At 39.8% G+C, this 19130-nt stretch overlaps 1 protein-coding gene across 1 annotated transcript in view; it reads right to left on the bottom strand.

Moving 5' to 3' along the window:
* LOC134078782 (uncharacterized) overlaps positions 1-19130 on the bottom strand; it is a 33962-nt gene that overhangs the window by 4931 nt on the left and 9901 nt on the right. The window contains exons 3-22 of the mRNA XM_062534923.1: positions 18885-18995; positions 16157-17897; positions 14121-14204; positions 13161-13277; positions 12721-12807; positions 12516-12599; positions 12159-12281; positions 11720-11806; positions 11512-11595; positions 10885-10992; positions 10566-10649; positions 8861-9025; positions 6538-6690; positions 5843-5914; positions 5491-5766; positions 3837-3923; positions 3459-3584; positions 3156-3296; positions 623-703; positions 327-461 (exon numbers count right to left, since the gene is read on the bottom strand). Coding sequence (XP_062390907.1) covers positions 327-461; positions 623-703; positions 3156-3296; positions 3459-3584; positions 3837-3923; positions 5491-5766; positions 5843-5914; positions 6538-6690; positions 8861-9025; positions 10566-10649; positions 10885-10992; positions 11512-11595; positions 11720-11806; positions 12159-12281; positions 12516-12599; positions 12721-12807; positions 13161-13277; positions 14121-14204; positions 16157-17897; positions 18885-18995 — 3946 coding nt within the window. The remainder of the gene's footprint in view (positions 1-326; positions 462-622; positions 704-3155; positions 3297-3458; positions 3585-3836; positions 3924-5490; positions 5767-5842; positions 5915-6537; positions 6691-8860; positions 9026-10565; positions 10650-10884; positions 10993-11511; positions 11596-11719; positions 11807-12158; positions 12282-12515; positions 12600-12720; positions 12808-13160; positions 13278-14120; positions 14205-16156; positions 17898-18884; positions 18996-19130) is intronic.

The raw sequence follows: 19130 nt of genomic DNA on the forward strand, positions 1-19130 counted from the left end.
CCCCCTCTGCCTTCGAGTGGGTACGGTGATCTGCGGTACGTTAAGACGGCAGATTTTTGCTACCGCAAAGCTAACTTGCAATGCAACTTGCCATAGGTAGTTAGCTTCAATTAACACCCGGATTTCCTTATGGGCAAAGATGGCAGTTTTGCCTCTTTTTTGCAGGCGAACGTCAGAGGTCTATTGGGGCTCTGACTGTGTTCCTCCTACCTGTCCCCCGTGTCTGTTAATGTCTTTAGAGTGTGAAATATCTTGACATCTCTATTGTGCTGACTATTTGCAGTATAAGATATTTAGAGAGTAATATCTGTCTAGGTTCCTCTTACCTGTCTGTTAATATCTTAAAAGTGTGAAAAATCTGTAGGAAGTTTATCCATTCTGCAGAGTGTGCCTCAGATAGGACAGAGATGTGAGAAAGTGCAGTTGTATAACTTGTGCTGTTCCAGTTGTTTGCGGTCAGTCTGAAAACCACACACATATCCAGAAGCAGGTCATTACATAAAATAGTTTTTTATGAGACTATTACTATGTTATTAGGACTAGATAAAGTAAGTGCAGGTTAGTGTACAGTATATACTGTATGACAGTAGCGGCCATTGCCATGTTGAGGGAGCAGTCTCACCTCAATTTGCCTCCGTCTCTTTCCACAGATATCGATGAACAAAGACCCTCTTCATCATCTTCGTCTGAGCTCATGTTCACCCTGTGTTATACAAACAAAAATAACTTTGGGGTCACGTAAGCTGGTAAGTTAATATATAAAATCAAATAAGATTAAATGACTCCGCAGTCAATGTAATTTCATATACATCAACTTAATCAGTCCTCCTACTGTCTGCAGGCTATGACACTCTACTGAAGCACAGGTAGCACTAGAGTGCATTAATAGAAAATGCTCATTGTGGCGTGAACAGGGAGATGTTATGGTTATGGTTATGGTTATGGTGGTGGTGCTTAGCAGACGTTTTTGTCCAAAGCGACATACAAACAAAACAACACAATAATTAAATCTAGCAGTTGATCATACTATAGTGATGACTAAAGAGAATAGCTACGTAAACAATAAATAGTGTCAATATAAGCAATCCAATGAGAATAAAACAATGACTAAATAGGAGAATAGTTAAACAATAAAGTCATTCAATCAATTAAAATAACAAACTATGGAATAAAAAACAATAATAAAAACAATGTCAATCTAATCAATGGCCTAATGGTAACACAAACAACGCTAAAACATACAAACCTAACCATAAGAACATTAATAGACTAAATGCATATTGAATAAATATGCCTTCAGATTCCTCTTGAACGACTCAAAACTACTATTGGAAGGAAGAGCACTGGCCCACTCATTCCACCAACATGGAACTATGAGAAAAATCCTGAATTTGCCCCAGTGTTTATAGCTGGTCGACACAACAGACGCTCCTCAGAAGACCGTAGTGGGCGGTTGGGAATATAAACCTTGACTATTGAGTTCAAGTAGGAGGGAGCAGATCCAGTCAATGACCTATAAACTAAACTAAGAGACTTGAATTTAATTCTGGCCACTATTGGGAGCCAGTGGAGAGTAACTAAAAGAGGAGTTTATGTGTCCTCTTTGGCTGATTGAAGACTAGACGTGCTGCAGCATTCTGAATTAGTTGTAATGATCTTAATATGTAAGCAGGTAGGCCAGCTAACAAAGAATTACAGTAGTACAGCTTGGAGAGAACCATGGTCTGAACAAGAAGCTGTGTGAAATCTTGCATCAGATAAGGTCTGATCTTCCTAATGTTGTAAAGCATGAAACGACATGACTTAGCAGTTGAGGCTACATGCTCAGAGAAGTCAAGTCGGTCATCAATTATGACACCCAAGTTACGTGCTGATCTAGTCGGAGTCAGTGATGATGAGTCGAGCTGTTGTTCATCTGTTGGGGAATTGCTGTTTTTGCAGGAAACACCAAAAGCTCAATTTTTGAGAGATTAAGTTGGAAGTGTTGATCCTTCATCCAGATAGAGATATCCTTTAGGCATGCAGAAATCCGATGGGAAACACTAGGGTCTTCAGGTGGGAAAGATAGGTACAGCTGAGTGTCGTCAGCATAGCAATGATAATTAAATCCGTGAGAGTGAATTATCTCACCTAAGGAAGTGGTATAGATAGAGAAATGCAGGGGCCCTAATACTGATCCCTGAGGCACTCCTGTAGTGAGGTCATGGGACGTTGATACTTGTCCCTGCCAAGACACGCTAAAAGAACGCCCTTTAAGGTAAGAGTTGAACCAGTGAAGAGCTTTCCCAGAAATTCCCAGTTCAGATAGTGTAGAAAGGAGAATATCATGGTTAACAGTATCAAAGGCAGCAGATAAATCTAGCAGAATTATCACTGATGACTGAGCAGAGGATTTAGCAACTCTCAATGCTTCAGTCACAGATAGAAGAGCAGTTTCAGTAGAATGACCACTCTTGAAACCAGACTGCATAGGGTCTAGTAAGTTATTCTGATAAAGGAAGTCACATACTTGTTTAAAGACCACTTTCTCCAAAACCTTTCACAAGAAAGGAAGAAGGGAGACAGGTCTGTAGTTCTTCACATCAGTTGAATTAAGTGTACTTTTCTTTAGGAATCATCAACAGATGTATCAGTTCACATGTCCTGCCTCTCTTAGTAACTGTTGCTACGTCTGTCAAACATTACAGAATCTTCCCGCCTGCCATTTCTGAACATGGTGCAGACCACCTAAATGCTGTGCATTAGCAGAAACAAATCAATGTACGAACAGTACAGAATCAATACAGAATCAAACTCTTTGAATTACAGGTGAAATGTTCATAATTAGGGTTTGTACAGTAAATACATATACAACAATCAAGTCCAATAAATAAATCTGTGTTTGCCAGATGTGAACTCATTTTCCTGTCCAATATCCAAGGCTTCCTTTCTGTAATATCACCCGATTCACACCGAATATTCAAAGAGTTTAGCATGGTCTGTGGAAATGTTTTCAATATAGCCAGAGACACTACCAACACTAAACTGCACAAACTTTGTTTCCCATATTTAGTCCCAGAAACCAGCTTCTTGAGTGCACGCGCATACAGCTAGAGGAGACGTCTTGAGAAATTCACTGATTAACAAAGAGAACACTGGAAACGGCTATTTCTTACTTTATCTTTTTCTTCCAGCCATTGATGGTGGAAAGGATGTTGCTGGTCCAGATCTCGGTCAGGCAGCTCACCCTCAAATGCACATATTCCAGCCATGGCAGAGAGAGCAGGTTGCACACAATACTGCTAAGGCCAACGTTTCTGCACAGCCATAAATCACACAGATAAATACATAGAAATCAAAAAGTACACTTTTATCTTTATGTTGATCACCAACAGGTCAAAGGTCTGAAACCCTATTAACACTCATCTGATAAACTTCTAATGTGTTTGCTGAATATAATGTAATGGACCATGTCTTACATTTCTGTTGCTTTTCCTGATGAGTGAATCTGTTGAACAATGTTTGTACACTCAGATACTGCTGCATCTGTAGGCGGCAGGGTGAACGACACATTGGAGATTTCTGAATTGCAATCAGCAGTCACCCTGAAATCCAGACACAAGTATTATAGCCAAATCAAACTAATGTTATGGTATGAATCAGAAATGTTCAGGTTATTATTTTTCATAAAGCTGCTTTTATATATTATCTTATACTGTCCTGGGCCTAAATAATAGGATCTAACAGGATTTGATCTGTTCTTGACTGAACTGAAAGCTAAATCGGTTTACTTTAGCTACACTGTTGTTAACACTAGCGTTCCACTCATGACAGAAAAACACAACTTAGCGTCATACATCAAGCAGTTGTTGTCAAGTTCCTTCAGTGAAAGGGAAGAACATACATCTTGTGGGTCTATCTGTTCCTTTGGAATGGCTATTATCCTACAGTACATGAAGAGAAAGATTCCATGAGTGATACCACAATGACAACATCAGTTGATTGTGTCTGTTACTTTTGCAAAGCACTTCTAGATAATACTGTATATTATACTACAGTGGGGATAAGTATTTGAACCCATGCTAAAGTTGGCTAAACTTTAAAAACGTCAATCTCTAGGTATGGTGAAGGGTATGTGATGATGTGGGGTTGTTTTAATTCCAAAGGCCAAGGGGACTTTATCAGGATGCATAGTATCCTGGATACATGAAATACTGTAAGTGCCCTTATCAAATAAAATAAAAATCTGCCTGCCTCTATGGGAATTTAACTAGGGGTTAACATACGGGTGCAAAAGCTTATGCACCCTGTATTTTAAGGAAGAGCATTTATTTATCTAGTACACTGTACATTATTCATTCAAGGGAAGTTGCAAACGTACCATGGGCGCAGTGATATCTGAAAATAGTCCCCATAGGCAACAAGCAGTAGTAGTGTGTGATATCACTGCGCCCATGGTACGTTTGCAACTTCCCTTGATTATTACGACAGATGAGAGTGTAGTAGTTCCATGTCAAATCAGCCTAGAAAAACACCAGGTTTCCTTTTGCAGTTGGTCTTATTACACTTTCTAACTTGAGAAGAGACGCGTTATAAATGGGAAAATTACCGGAAATCTTAGTAATTTTTAAGCATGATGCTAGCAAGTGAGATGCTAATGGTCTAATCCGATTCAATGATCTATGCTAGGCTGAAGCTAAAAGTTGTATTGCCAGAGTCACAGAATGGCTGGATGAACAAGAAAAAGATATATCCCTTTAAAGGTTGGACATTTCCTCATTTCCAATTTCCAAAAGATGATTTTATATTCCTCTTTTTAGTCAACTTTAGCATGGGAAGCAGATTCAAATTCAGATACAGATTCTCCCCGCTGTATATGTACATATGTACAACATTTACATTATGTTTACATACTATATGAACTACAGTATATGACAGTTCATGTTGCATCGGCAAAACAAAATACATTATACACAATATTTGCATAAAACATACATAAATGAGCATAATTAATAACAAGATTACTCAACTCAAATTCAGCAGATGTATAGCAATACACACTTGAAACTGTGAAAGTATTGCCAATAACAAATAAATAGTCTCCAAGGCTGCTGTAGAGTCTCACAACATTACACAAGAGCAGTCATTAACACTAATAATTTAGTAGAATAGAATAGAATATATACTTTTTTGATCCCGTGAGGGAAATTCGTCTCTCTGCATTTAACCCAATTTAACCGAATTAGTGAACACACACAGCACACAGTGAACACACAGTGAGGTGAATCACACATTAACCCGGAGCAGTGAGCTGCCTGCCCAACCAGCGGCGCTCGGGGAGCAGTGAGGGGTTAGGTGCCTTGCTCAAGGGCACTTCAGCCGTGGACTGGTCGGGGATCAAACCGGCAACCCTGCGGTCACAAGCCCGAAACCCTAACCAGTAGGCCACGGCTGACAGAGGTAGACAGAATACAGACAACATTGATCATAACTGAGAGATGCTGCTCTTACTTCACATCTTGCAGTGTGGGACTATTCTGCATGAGTCTGATGACACCATTGGCCCAGCTTTCCGTGAGGCATTTCACTCTCAGGGTCATCTCCTTCAGTACATGTAGGGTGCTCATAGATGATAGCAGAGCATCCATTCCCTTATCCAAATCTTTTGTTGCAGTTCCGAAAGAGTGAACTGTGCTGAGGAGGTTTGCGACCTGTGAAGGTCCAGGTCTTTCAGATAGGATGAGTGAGATGAGCGGAATCTCAGTGGAGTACCCTCTCACCTGTAAACTGTAAATAAACTGGTCAGTAAAACTGTAGCAGTTCTTAATGACAATGTCGAACAGCCTTAAAAAAATACCCTTACCAAAATCTGCTGTTTTTTGCTTTGTCGAGAGACAAATATATCTGTTCACCCCCTTCTTTACATGTCTGAAGTCTGCCAAACAAAAGACACTTTAAAACACTATAACATTTGGGCAATTGTTATTTGATTTATCTGTACATGATCAACACAACACAACTACAAATGTATTGATGTCACCTGAAATGCACAAAGAAAAAAAAACATCCCTTTCAGAAATTTGCGGCAATGTCATATTTTCATATACAAATTAGGTTTCTGCCAAACAGTTGCGGTTAGCTTTTGGCAATATAGCAACAAATTTACAGCAACGCCATCATGCAAATTAGGTTTGTCACCAGAAGTTCACTGGAAGTTTGCCATTATTGGCTAAGTGTGGTGGCAAATCACTAACGGACACATTTGCCTCTAGTGGCAAACTCATCATTGTTGCCTTTTGTTGCCATTGTTGATTTTTGTAAGGGATGATTTATGAATAATGGAACCAAACTCTTCAAATGTGTCTGTAAGTAGAAATGTGGGCAAATACTGTATGTCAGTAAGGTGCAGTTGACATGGCAACTGAATATTATCAACAGCATGTTGTTCATCCAAGGAATCAGCTAAAATAATCATGTCTTCAAGTTCAGAATAAAGATCTAAATATGTGACTGTGTTGCTGTAGCTAGCTGGGCCTGTGTGGCAGAATGGGATCATACCTGAGGTCTATGAGTTTAGGGCACTTCTTCAGGAGTTGGGAGAACAGCTCATTAGTCTCATTTTGGATCAGTTTATTCACAATAATGCGTGCTTTCTTCAAATCACACAATTGGCACAGGTACTGTTGAAAATCTGTAATGACATTCTCCTGTCTGTGGAAAATATTTTGGAAAATGTGAAATTATTTCCTAATTTGTAAGTCTAGGTCTAGATATAGGGTGTTGTTCTTGTTAGTGAGACTGCAGTATCTCGCTTTTTGAGCAGTGCAGGTTTAACCTGCTTTGTGTAGAAAGACACAGTTCTGTACTGAGCTTGAATTTGCACCCCAGGGAATGGAGAGGTGGGCATGCTAGCAAGGAGGCTAAATGCTACAAACATCAGGGTCTGTTGCTATAGCGCATCTCATAAGGCCAACGCTCACTGGCAGCTCAACTGGCACTCAGAGACACAACAATTTTGACGTGCGTCAGACGCCACCTGTGGGCTTTGGCCTTTAAAGGGATATTCCGCCATTTTTGGAAATACGCTCATTTTCCACCTCCCCTCGAGCAAAACAATCGATATTTACCTTGTTCCCGTTCATCCAGCCATTCTGTGAGTCTGGCGGTACAACTTTTAGCTTCAGCCTAGCATAGATCATTGAATCGGATTAGACCATTAGCTTCTCGCCTGCTAGCTTCATGTTTAAAAGTGACTAAGATTTCTGGTAATTTTCCCATTTAAAACGTGTCTCCTCTCAAGTTAGAAAGTGCAATAAGACCAACTGAAAATGAAACCTGGCGTTTTTCTAGGCTGATTTGACATGGAACTACACTCTCATCTGGCGTAATAATCAAGGCAACTTGCAACCTACTGGCACTACTACTGCTTGTTGTCTATGGGGACTATTTTCAGATGCTGCGTACGATATCACTGCGCCTTCAGTACGTTTGCAAGTTGCCTTGATTATTACGCCAGATGAGAGTGTAGTTCCATGTCAAATCAGCCTAGAAAAACGCCAGGTTTCATTTTCAGTTGGTCTTATTGCACTTTCTAACTTGAGAGGAGACACGTTTTAAATGGGAAAATTACCAGAAATCTTAGTCACTTTTAAACATTAAGCTAGCAGGCGAGAAGCTAATGGTCTAATCCGATTCAATGATCTATGCTAGGCTGAAGCTAAAAGTTGTATCGCCAGACTCACAGAATGGCTGGATGAACGGGAACAAGGTAAATATCGATTGTTTTGCTCGAGGGGAGGTGGAAAATGAGCGTATTTCCAAAAATGGCGGAATATCCCTTTAAGTTGTTGGGGAATAACACTGCAGTGCTCGGTCATACACAGATATACAGCACAATGCAAACATTTCAGGGGAAAAAATGCTGTGATATGAGGATGATTTAAAAATATATACAGTATATTAATAGTTTTTAGTTAACAATTAACAACCTACAAAGCATAGTAAACCGAAAAATCATATCAATATTTAAATCCTCCCTTTTTCAAAAGTACGCACATTGGCATGGGTCATTCCGTGTCAAATCACCCAGTGGCTGACAGGTCACCCTCTCTCTCAAAAAAAAAAAAAAAACAAATGGAAAAAAAATACAGGTCTTTGTAAACCAAACCTATGCATAAATCTTTAAATAGTATATCAGCATCACAATTGGTTCCAAAACTACAAAACTACAGCCCTTTGAAGCTTCAAGTTATTTGAAGCATCGTGGTGAACAGGTGAACAATCCTTTTTGTTGAACTTGCAACATGATCGGCTGTTAGAGAAAAAGGAGAGAGAGAAAGGAACGCTACTCTGGGTAAGAGTGCCCTTCAAAAAAGGGCCTAAGATACTTTTATGAAAAAACAGAAAAAATTGAAGCATTCCTATGTAAGTAAAAAGCCTTTACAGTAATACAAACATCAAACATGGCTACATGCCAACGCGTTTCAACACTTATGTTTTCATCAGGGCATGATAGGCTAGTGAAACTATGTGAAAAGTCAATCCCCATCTCATCATAACAGACTAATTTCCTTTTAAGGTACAGACTGGTATAAGGTACAAACTGGTCGAAAGGACAGCCAAGAGTAACTAGCTGGGAAACAGCATATATTGGCTACAGAGTACTGATACAAAGGTGAATGATAAATAAGATAAAAATAAAAAAAAACACACAAAATATGCTATTAGTTGCAGTTGAAATTTGTTGATCTCAGCTGACTGTGCAGAGAACCTGCTCTGAACACTCCTGATGGCCCAAGACCTAAACTTTTAACACTTGATCGTGAGGTACAGTATTTACACATAAGTTAAAAAATAATGAACTGAACATATGATGCTGTACCTGCTTAGAGACGTCATGATGTCTGTCCAAATCATTCTAGAATCAGAGCTGGTTGTTATAGCTAAAGGATCTTGGATAGAATCTTCAGACGGGGTCATGGTGAGACTCATCAGGGAAACTGTTGGAAAGTCTCCAGACTGCTGAGGTTCACATACAACATGCACCCTGAAAAACACCCAGACATGCAGTAAGACTTGCAGCCATGGACTAAAAAACTATGTATGTTTGTTTTGTTTTTCTCAGTTAGCCTATTAGATGGTTTGATTGAGCTCAATGAGCATGAAACAGGCTAATAGGCTAACTGAAAAAACACCATGCCTATTTCTAGGTATGGTGAAGGGTATGTGATGATATGGGGTTATTTTGATTCGAAAGGCCAAGGGAACTTAATCAGGATGCATAGTATCCTGGATCCATGAAATAGCTGGTCTTTAAAAATAAAAAATATGCCTGCCTCTATATGAGAATTTAACATAGGGGTGAAAATACTTATACTTATACTTATAACACACTTTAACTCAATATCACACTGGAATTCTCCTTTAACCCAGAGTGCCGGCAAGCTAGATCATTTTTGACTATTTTTGTAGAGCCTCAGCGTATTCTATGTTATAGTTATGGACATATACTATGGCTCATTTGAAAGGTGAGACTCTGAGCTCTCAGTGGGTGAAAAACGTTTATTTATACGTGTCTCCATTCCTGAGAAATCCCAAGCTAAACAGTGGCTGGTTTTCATCAAAATCCCTGTTTTTCTTCTAGAAACGGAGATAAGCCGCTTTAAGACAGACGTACATTTCCGCAATGATCACAGACTTTTTACGGAAGGGGCTTTTTTTTGTTGTTGTACTGTCTGAATTCATATGTCCGTATCTACCACCGGAACCTTTCCTGCTGCCGACCTATGTTGCCGCCACAGCTGCTATGTGAATGCAATCGCGGAAACTTTTCACTTTTCAGTGATGATCAAGGGAAGTGTTAGCCTACATGTATTTAAAGCACCCTATGTCAATGAACAGTTCGATCTCTCTATAACACGCTGCAGGTAATGCAGCAAGGCTACCTCTTCCATAGCTTATAGACTACTCCTGGGGTGGTTCTCAAACTCTCTCCTCGATCCTCGATGCTCGATCCCACTGATCTAGGGCCTACTAACTAACGCTGGATAGACTATCCCATTGTTGAGACTGCCACCTTGTGACGAACCCACAAAATTACGAAATTACCTTGTATTGACTTGACGTGCCTGATTCGACACAATTCATGCGGCAATATCAATCAAATGCTGCGTTGTGATATAATAAAATGTCCGGATTGTAGGATTTCATGAGTTTTCAATCGTCATCTACTTCCAAAAATCACACACAAGGTGAGTTAGAGAGTCTAGTTTCATAATTAAAAAACAAAAGCGAAAAACGCAATATCGCGTTTTTGGCACTCTACGCATGGGAGCTAAAAACGCACTATTACGTTGTTGGCACTCAATGAGTTAAAGGTTGGATTTGTACTCATTTTTCAAATGAGGGCATTTAGATCAATTTCCAAAAGATGTATAATGTTAAAATACTTTTACATGGCACAGAGTAAACTGGCCCACAGTTACTGTGAGCATAATAGAAACACTATGGATTGAATGCACAACAGCACAACCAAAATGATCAAACTTCTGTGAAGCAAGATTAGATAGATAAATGATGTAGCTTACTCAGAGCAGTCCTTGTCTTTATTCACCGACATGGAGGAACAAACACTGGGAGGAACATTGGTGTTCTTTTCTGCCACCTCAATACTTAGACAACAAGCACAGAAACAGAAACACCTCATGACGTAATTCAATTTCAAAACTTTACATTCAGTTTCAAATTTACAGGGATTCACTTCCAAACTTGAATTCAATTTTCAAATATTGTATTCAAATTCAGGTTTTCAATACAATCTCTCAAATTCAGCAATTCAAATGCAAACAGAAAATATTCAGATTAATTTTGAAGCAACACAAGTTTTACTCCATAGGGGTCTCTCACCTTACAGAGACATCTCTCTTGCTCTTCAGAAATGTGTCTATTAAGTTGGCTGCTGTTTTAGAGCTGAGGTTCTTCACATCAAACAGTGTTATTTTAACTCTGGGCTCACTGGTCTCAGCAGGACGGTCATCAGATCATGGAGGGTAATTTTGGAGCAGAAGAACACACCATATACATTTATTACATTACATCCATAGACATGCATTTATGCTGACTGTCTTGCAACACAGCATTTACAGTAAGCGGTAACCCTTCCTTTTACAGTCCCTCAATTGAGTCTTGTTGAAATACATGGCAAACACATGCACACAGATGCCCAACTTTAGCTTTTAGCCAAACTGGGACAACACACACATACAGTTTCAACCATCACTGGTAGACCATGCAAGACTTGCAGTGGCCATGCAGGGAGTTGCAGGAGTAGTGATGGAGAGGAATTGAGAGGTATTATTTATTTTCTGCTGAGACCATGCAGCGACATGACTGCTATGTGGTACATCTAATTTGTTATTACACTCTTATCCAAAGCAATGCAGTAGTAGACTAACTGACTACTGAATACAAACACAAATCAGTTACAAATGTTGCTGTTTTTCACTCCCAGCAACACTGGATTTTGGGATTCACCTGTGTTCTCTCAGAATATTTCTGTCATGCAGCGATGATATCAACTTATCAACATCAGCATCTGCCAAGTTTCCAACATCCAACCTGAAAACAGTTAAAGGAAATCTGTGAGCATGATAAAAACACTATGGATTTAATGCACAACAGCACAACCAAAATGATCACACTTCTGTGAAGCAAGATTAGATAGATAAATGAAGTAGCTTACTCAGAGCTGTCCTTGTCTTTATTCACCGACATGGAGGAGCAAACACTGGGAGGGACATTGGTGTCCTTTTCTTCTGCCACCTCAATACTTAGACAACAATCACAGAAACAGAAACACCTCAGCAACACGCACAATGCTCCTCCTCAGCCACCAGATGTTGCATCTTAGTAGACTGAAACTGAATTTCACGGTCTGAGACTGAATGGTGAGAACTGAATGTGGAAGTGAGATTTTCAGTGAAGATCATTTACGCATCAGAACGAATTAATTAAATTTCAAAACTTTACATTCAGTTTCAAGTTTACAGGGATTGCACTTACCGTATACACGTATGAATTCAGTTTCCAAATATTCCATTCCAATTCAGTTTTTCAATACAATGTCTCAAATTCAGCAAATTAAATGCAAACAGAAAATATACTCCATAGGGGTCTCTTACCTTACAGAGGCATTTTTCTTGCTCTTCAGAAATGTGTCTATTAAGTTGTCTGCTGTTTTAAAGCTGAGGTTCACAGCAGACATTCTTATTTTAACTGTGGGCCCACTGGTCTCAGCAGGAGGACTGCAGGAGTAGTGATGGAGAGGAATTGAGTATTGTTTATTTTCTGTGGAGACCATGCAGCAATGAGCGGCATGACCGCTATGTGGTACTGTACATCTAATTTATTATTACACTTTTACCCAAAGCAATGTAGTAGTAGACTAACTGACTACTGAATACAAACAAAATAGTTACAAATGTTGCTGTTTTTCACTCTAATTGAAGGGATCAGCAACACTGGGTTTCGGGATTCACCTGTGTTCACTCAGAATATTTCCATCACGCAAAGATGATATCAAATTATCAACATCAGCATCTGCCAAGTCTTCAACATCCAACCTGAAAACATTTCAAGGAAATTCTGTGAGCATGATAGAAACACTATGGATTGAATGCACAACAGCACAACCAAAATGATCATACTTCTGTGAAGCAAGATTAGATAAATGTCGTAGCTTACCCACAGATTTTCTCGTATTTTCTCACCCACATGGAGGAACAAACACTGGATCGACCATTGGTGTTCTTCTCTTCTGCCACCTCAATACTAATACAACAATAACAGAAACAGAAACACCTCAGCAACAACCACAATGCTCCTCCTCAGCCACCAGATGTTGCGTTTTATAGACTGAAACTGAATTTCACGGTCCGAGACTGAATTGTGAGAACTGAATGTGGAAGTGGGATTTTCAGTGAGGATCATTTACGTATCAGAGCAAATTAATTAAATTTCAAAACGTTACATTCAGTTTCAAGTTTACAGGGATTTACTTACCGTATAAACGTATGAATTCAGTTTCCAAATATCCCATTCAAATTCAGCAAATCAAATGCCAATACAAAGTATTCAGATTAATTTTGAAGCAACACCAGTTTTACTCCATAGGGATCTCTTACCTTACTGAGGATTTGGTCTTGCTCTTTAGAAATGTGACAATTAAGGAGGCTACTGTTTCAGGGCTGAGGGTCTTCACAGCAGACATTTTTATTTCAACTTCTCTGGTCTCAGAAGGACTGTCATCAGATCATGGACGGTAATTTTGGAGCAGAAGAACACACCATATACATTTATTACATTGCATCCATAGACATGCATTTATTATGACTGTTACAACACAGCATGCACAGTAAGTGGTAACCCTTCCTTTTACAGTCCCTCAATTACATGCTGTGAGTCTTGTAGAAATACATGGCAAACACATGCACACATATGCCCAATTGTGTTGAAGCTTTTAGCCAAACTGGGACAACACACACACACAGTTTCAACAGTCTCTGGTAGACCATGCTAGACTTGCAGTGGCCATGCAGGGAGTTGCAGGAGTAGGGATGGAGAGGAATTGAGAGGTATTGTTTATTTTCTGCGGAGACCATGCAGCAATGAGTGGCATGACTGTTATGCGGTACATCTAATTTAAGCAATAAGCCCCGAGAGGCCTGGGGTTATACTGTATAATCAAACAGCTGAGCGGCGTTGTTAGGGACGCATGATGCGAAGCAAAGGCACAGCAACGAAAAAGTAACAATATATTCCTAGATAATCATTCTTCCGCCAAGAAATCAAATGGTTGCCATGCAACAAACGAGACGCAGGCCAGCCACTCTAACTTTTGTGCTAGTTTTGCGAACGAAATGCGGTCAAGGTGTGTGTTTATCGTGATGTTTACAACGGCATCGAACGTTATTCAGCCAATCATAATCAAGGACCGGAACTATCCGTTTTAGAATTATTATTACATTCTTATCCAAAGCAATGTAGTAGGTTAGTAGACTAATTGACTACTGAATACAAACAAAATAGTTACAAATGTTGTGGTTTTTCACTCTAACTGAAGATCACTGGGTTTTGGGATTCACCTGTGTTCTTTCAGAATATTTCCATCACCCAGAGATGATATCAACTTAGCAACATCAGCCCCTGCCAAGTCTTCCACATCCAACCTGAAAACATTTAAAGGACATTTGTATACCAATACATACACAACAAACACCATCAAACCAACCACACACGCAGACACAGAGTCAATAGAACACCTTACACTCTACAACATTCAGACACACAAAAACTTAAAATGTAAAAAACCATGTAAACCATACAGTACATTCGTATATTCACAAGAAGGTATTTATGCACTATTCATACACTTCAGACTCATCGCTACACAGACTCTCACAAACACTCTTGCAAATGAATCAATGAATCTTTCCTCAAGTCTTTTAGACATTTTCATTTGCTATTACGGTCATCTCATTTTAATGGTGGGGGGACGTTGAATGTAACGAGTAGGCTATACGTCGAGTTACAGAAGAGTTACATACGCAACCGATTACGCACACTCTCAAAAGTAGGGGTACGGTTGGAGAACATTTTTGTTCTTTTAAGTTTTGACCCTGTACCTGTACCTGTTCTTTTAACATTTGACCCTGTACCTTATAGGGAACACAATTGAGCCACTAAAGTACTAATATGTACCATTTCGGTACTATTAATGTACCTTTACTAAATACACTCACAAAGGGAACATATTTGTACTTAAGGGTACAAAAAGTCCATGGCCTACCACTCAAAAGTTGTTCGGGGTGAAGACTCAGTACAATGCAGGTCCTTTTTTGTACCCTAGCCATCTGTACCCATCAAGGTACACTTGTGTACCTGCAATGACTGAAATGTACCTGTATATGTCATTGCCGCACACTCTAAAAAAATGCAAGTAACAGTGCGTACACTCTAAAAACATTTGCCCGTTAAATAACAGTAAAGAACTGGCAGTAGGGTTGACATTATTTTCCTGTTTTTTTAACAGTGCACTACTGTGACAGTATACTTTCATGTTAAATATATAACAGGCCTTGGCTGTAATTTTTGGGGAAAACGGGAATCAACTGACAGTACACGCATGGAACCTCAAAAGGATCCATCCATGGAACCATTTGAAGCTTGTTCCCAGAATGCCACAGCCCCAGTCCACAACATTCTAAAAGAGATCACGTCAATCCTTGCTGAAATTTAACCCTAAAATGAAACAAATGTACAGAAGTGACAGTGACACTAAAGGCTATGCAATGCTGTTGTCATGTGTCCTGTAAGGGATAATCAACGACGCGCCGTGCGTTTATAGGAAATTAATGCACGTTCGAAGTGGTAATATGGTCCCGACGCCGCATGACCCATGGCCAGTTCTTTACTGTTATTTAACGGGCAAACATTTTAGAGTGTGTGTAGGAATACATTTTAACCTTTGTATATCTGCCTGAGATTCTTTGACCAATCCTGAAAACATAGTGCCACATCCATTTCAAAATGCACCTGGATTGTTTTGTATTTTGATTTTCAGTCAAGGCTAATTTCCCAGACATCTATTTAATCACTGCAGATTTCTAAAGATATATAGTGTTAAAATATTGTCTTGTCTCGTTCTCATTAACCCAATATCTTGTATTGTCTCGTCTCGTGGGCTGAGTGTATCGTCACACCCCTAGTGTTTATGAATGACTATACATTTACTTAGATATAAATATATGAGGAAGAGTTTAATGCAACAGCCTCTAAACACCTGTCAAAAATTAGATAGCAATGCTCTCCACACATACAATAGTATACATTAATCAAATAATTCAGCTTCAAAACCTGCTAAACCACTCATACTTATGCTCATTTAAAAGACAAAATGGTCAGATGGATTTAAAGGGTTTTGCATCTGAACCCTTCAAATACGTATCTAAATTAACGTATCTATCACATTATTTGTGTATCCCTAAAGGGAGAAAAAGGAACACATCAGAAAAATAACAACATGTCATAACATGTTATACGACTCTCATGTTAGTATTTTAGTGGTCCTACCTAGGAATACGTGCATAACTTTGACAAAGTTAAATCTGTTTTAACTCACCACAGTCTCTGCAGGCTACCCAGAGCAGGAGTCAGCAGCTTCAACTCCTCAGCTGTGAGATGGCATTTCCTGAGCTCTAGCCGTGTGATGTTGGGACAGAACTGCAGGCAGTACTGCAGCACCAAACAGTCCACCTCATTTAGGAGTGTGGACCTCAGGTCAATGGTATCCGATTCCATACCCCGCATGGCTGCCTTTGTCACTTCCTCATCGTGTAGCTCATAGAGACACCGTAGCAGGAACAATCTAACATCCTTTTTGTGTTTTTCCTTAATTTCTTCACAAATCCAGTTCTTCAATGAAGTCTGGACAGAGGTCATATGTTCTACATTTTGTGTACAAAGATGGCTTACTTTGGGGTTTGATAGGCCAAACAGGAACCTTATCATAGCAAACCAGCGGGTGTTTTTGTTTAGAGTCTTTTCCTTTAGTTCTGTCAAGAGGGTCTCAACATTTCCCAAACCATCTGGAATAATGTAACCCAGCGCCATGAAGAACTCCTGAAATACCCGATATGTGAATCTGCACTGCATCTGTGGGGGCTCTCTGCAGAGAAAGGGATTTGTTTTCAGATCTGACAGATCCTTAGATGATCTCCGGTTATTTTTCGTTAGTTTCTCTCCTTCTGCCAGAACAACAAGGTCTTTCAGAAAATTTCCGTCTAGTGCATCCTTATTATAGTGTTGCTTAACCAGACTGATCATGAGTTTCAGAAATATGGAGGTAACTGTTTCCTGTTCAGTAATGTTTGGTGTCTCATCTTCAGACTTAAGAAATGTGCACACCAAGAAACACATTCCAGGAATACAACAAGAAGCAGAGAGAGTTTCAAGTTTTCGAACAAAGCTTATATCACAGTGCTTTCTCAGTTTTTTCTCAGTGCTTTCGAAGAACTTCTCAAAATATTGCTCTACATTATCTTTAGAAAAGCCCATGATCTGTGTGGACTTTACTGGTCCTCTTCGGATCAGTCGTTTCAGTTCATCTAAAGCAGAGGGCCTTGAGGTGATCAGCAGATAGGATTCTGGCAGGATATGTCCACTCAAGAGGGCCAGAATGTGGTCTTCAACTGATGTTGGACTGAATGGACTGAAATCAAAGAGATGGCTTAGATTTTCTGATACCATCTGCTCCTTTAATGCTTGACTGAATCGACTGAAAGGAGTGGGGTGGGTTCTCTTTTCTGCTAACACAAGTTCATCAAAGCCATCTATAATGAAGAGCACCTTGTGTGGTGATTTCATTAGAGTCTTCTTAACCATGGGTCTAAATATCTCATGAGGGCACACAAGCTCTACCAGTTCCATCTTCACTGATGGGTTTTTCATCTGTTGGTTCAGGTCCTCACTCTTAAGGAGAAGAACAAGATCAAATCGTTTCAAGTAATCAGCTCCTGAGGCCCAGTCCTGCACAATCTTCTGTGCAGTAAAAGACTTTCCATAGCCACTGCGACCCTGTAGAATGACCACTTTGGGAAATGTATTCGGGTACGTTTTTCCAGGAACTTTGTCATATGTCATCTGTGGAAGAAGGCAGTGTTCATCACGAGTTGCATTATAGCTACTGAGACTCTGTAGGATGTCACTGGGGCCAAAGATATCTTCCAAGGAGATGTTCTTGTGATCACCCTCTCCTCTCTGAATGACTCGAGGCTTAAAGTAGAAGTTAGGCCAGTGTTTATGTTCAAGATGAGTTGCATTATAGTCCTGCAACACCTGCCTCTTGAAGTAGATGAGTGTGCCTACAACACATAACCAGGGAATGTGAACACTTATGAATGATGTCAGTTCATTACATCATTTCATTCTTTTTGGTACAAAATCACATAATTTACATTATCTCCCTCAACAATGGAATTCTCTTCTCTGATTGGCTGATGGGGTGGCCATTAACTTCGTATAACCTGCTACCTTTGAAGTAGTTCCCGTAACACGCTTGAATATTAATTCGCCAAACTCGTTGCGAAGTTTAAATGAACTGTCACGTAGCATCCAAGCTGAAATACAGACGTGCAGAACCATATTAACATTGTAGCATATGACGGAGGTGGATTGTAGCTAGTTGGATGCCATGTAGGCTATAAAAGTAGCGATCTTTCAAAGTTAAAGTTAATCAGAATCCTGGGATATGGCCGCTTGACAACGGGAGAGATAGAACTAACGACTGGCTTTTGGCCGTAGCAACCAGCCATTTAGAACTAACGACTGGCCTTTGGCCATAGCAACCATCCATTTTAGAACTAGTAACGGCAGTTTTGTCCTGCAAGTAGAAAGTTGATATGTGGCGGAAAGTAGTCCCACAGTCAAGACAGTTTTAGCGATGTTAACGGACGCAACGGTGGAATTTAACTATGTTCTAAATATACAGGTTATGAATACAAACGGGAGATAAGCGGGATAACGGCCTTCGAGGTCGACCGGTTCTATGGAAATAATGGCACGGCGGAGGTAACTCCGTCTCCGTGCTTCGCACGTCGCCGGAGTTCTAGACCTCCACCTAGCCATTATTTCCATCGAACCGGTCACCTCGTCGGCCGTTATCCCTTACGTATCACTACAACTCTATCCTTATATTACCACAACTTGAAGAAGTCATTAAGTGTTATGCCATAATAAAAACAGAATGTCTATCCTAGCATAGCTTATTTTGAGCAACATTGTATATCAATATAATAGGTTGTGTTAACTTGTGTATGCTAGAGTTTTAGTGAGTAATCCATAAATATCACCTTTAAGCTTGCAGTACACCCACATACACACAAGGGGGAGGAGCAAACTGAACAGAATGATCAGGAAAACAAGAGGTGTCCAGTGGTGTCGACTTTGCGTTGACAGGATCCCTACACAACAAAAACAAAAAACAAAATGTCCTAATATCCCACAACTCCCAAACTATATTTTCCTGGGACCCTCAAACACACACCATCAGACCTGCCAGTGCCCCAGAACAAAAATATCTTACCGTCGGACTATAT

Source organism: Sardina pilchardus, chromosome 4 (genome assembly GCF_963854185.1).
Source record: "Sardina pilchardus chromosome 4, fSarPil1.1, whole genome shotgun sequence".
NCBI lineage: Eukaryota > Metazoa > Chordata > Actinopteri > Clupeiformes > Clupeidae > Sardina > Sardina pilchardus.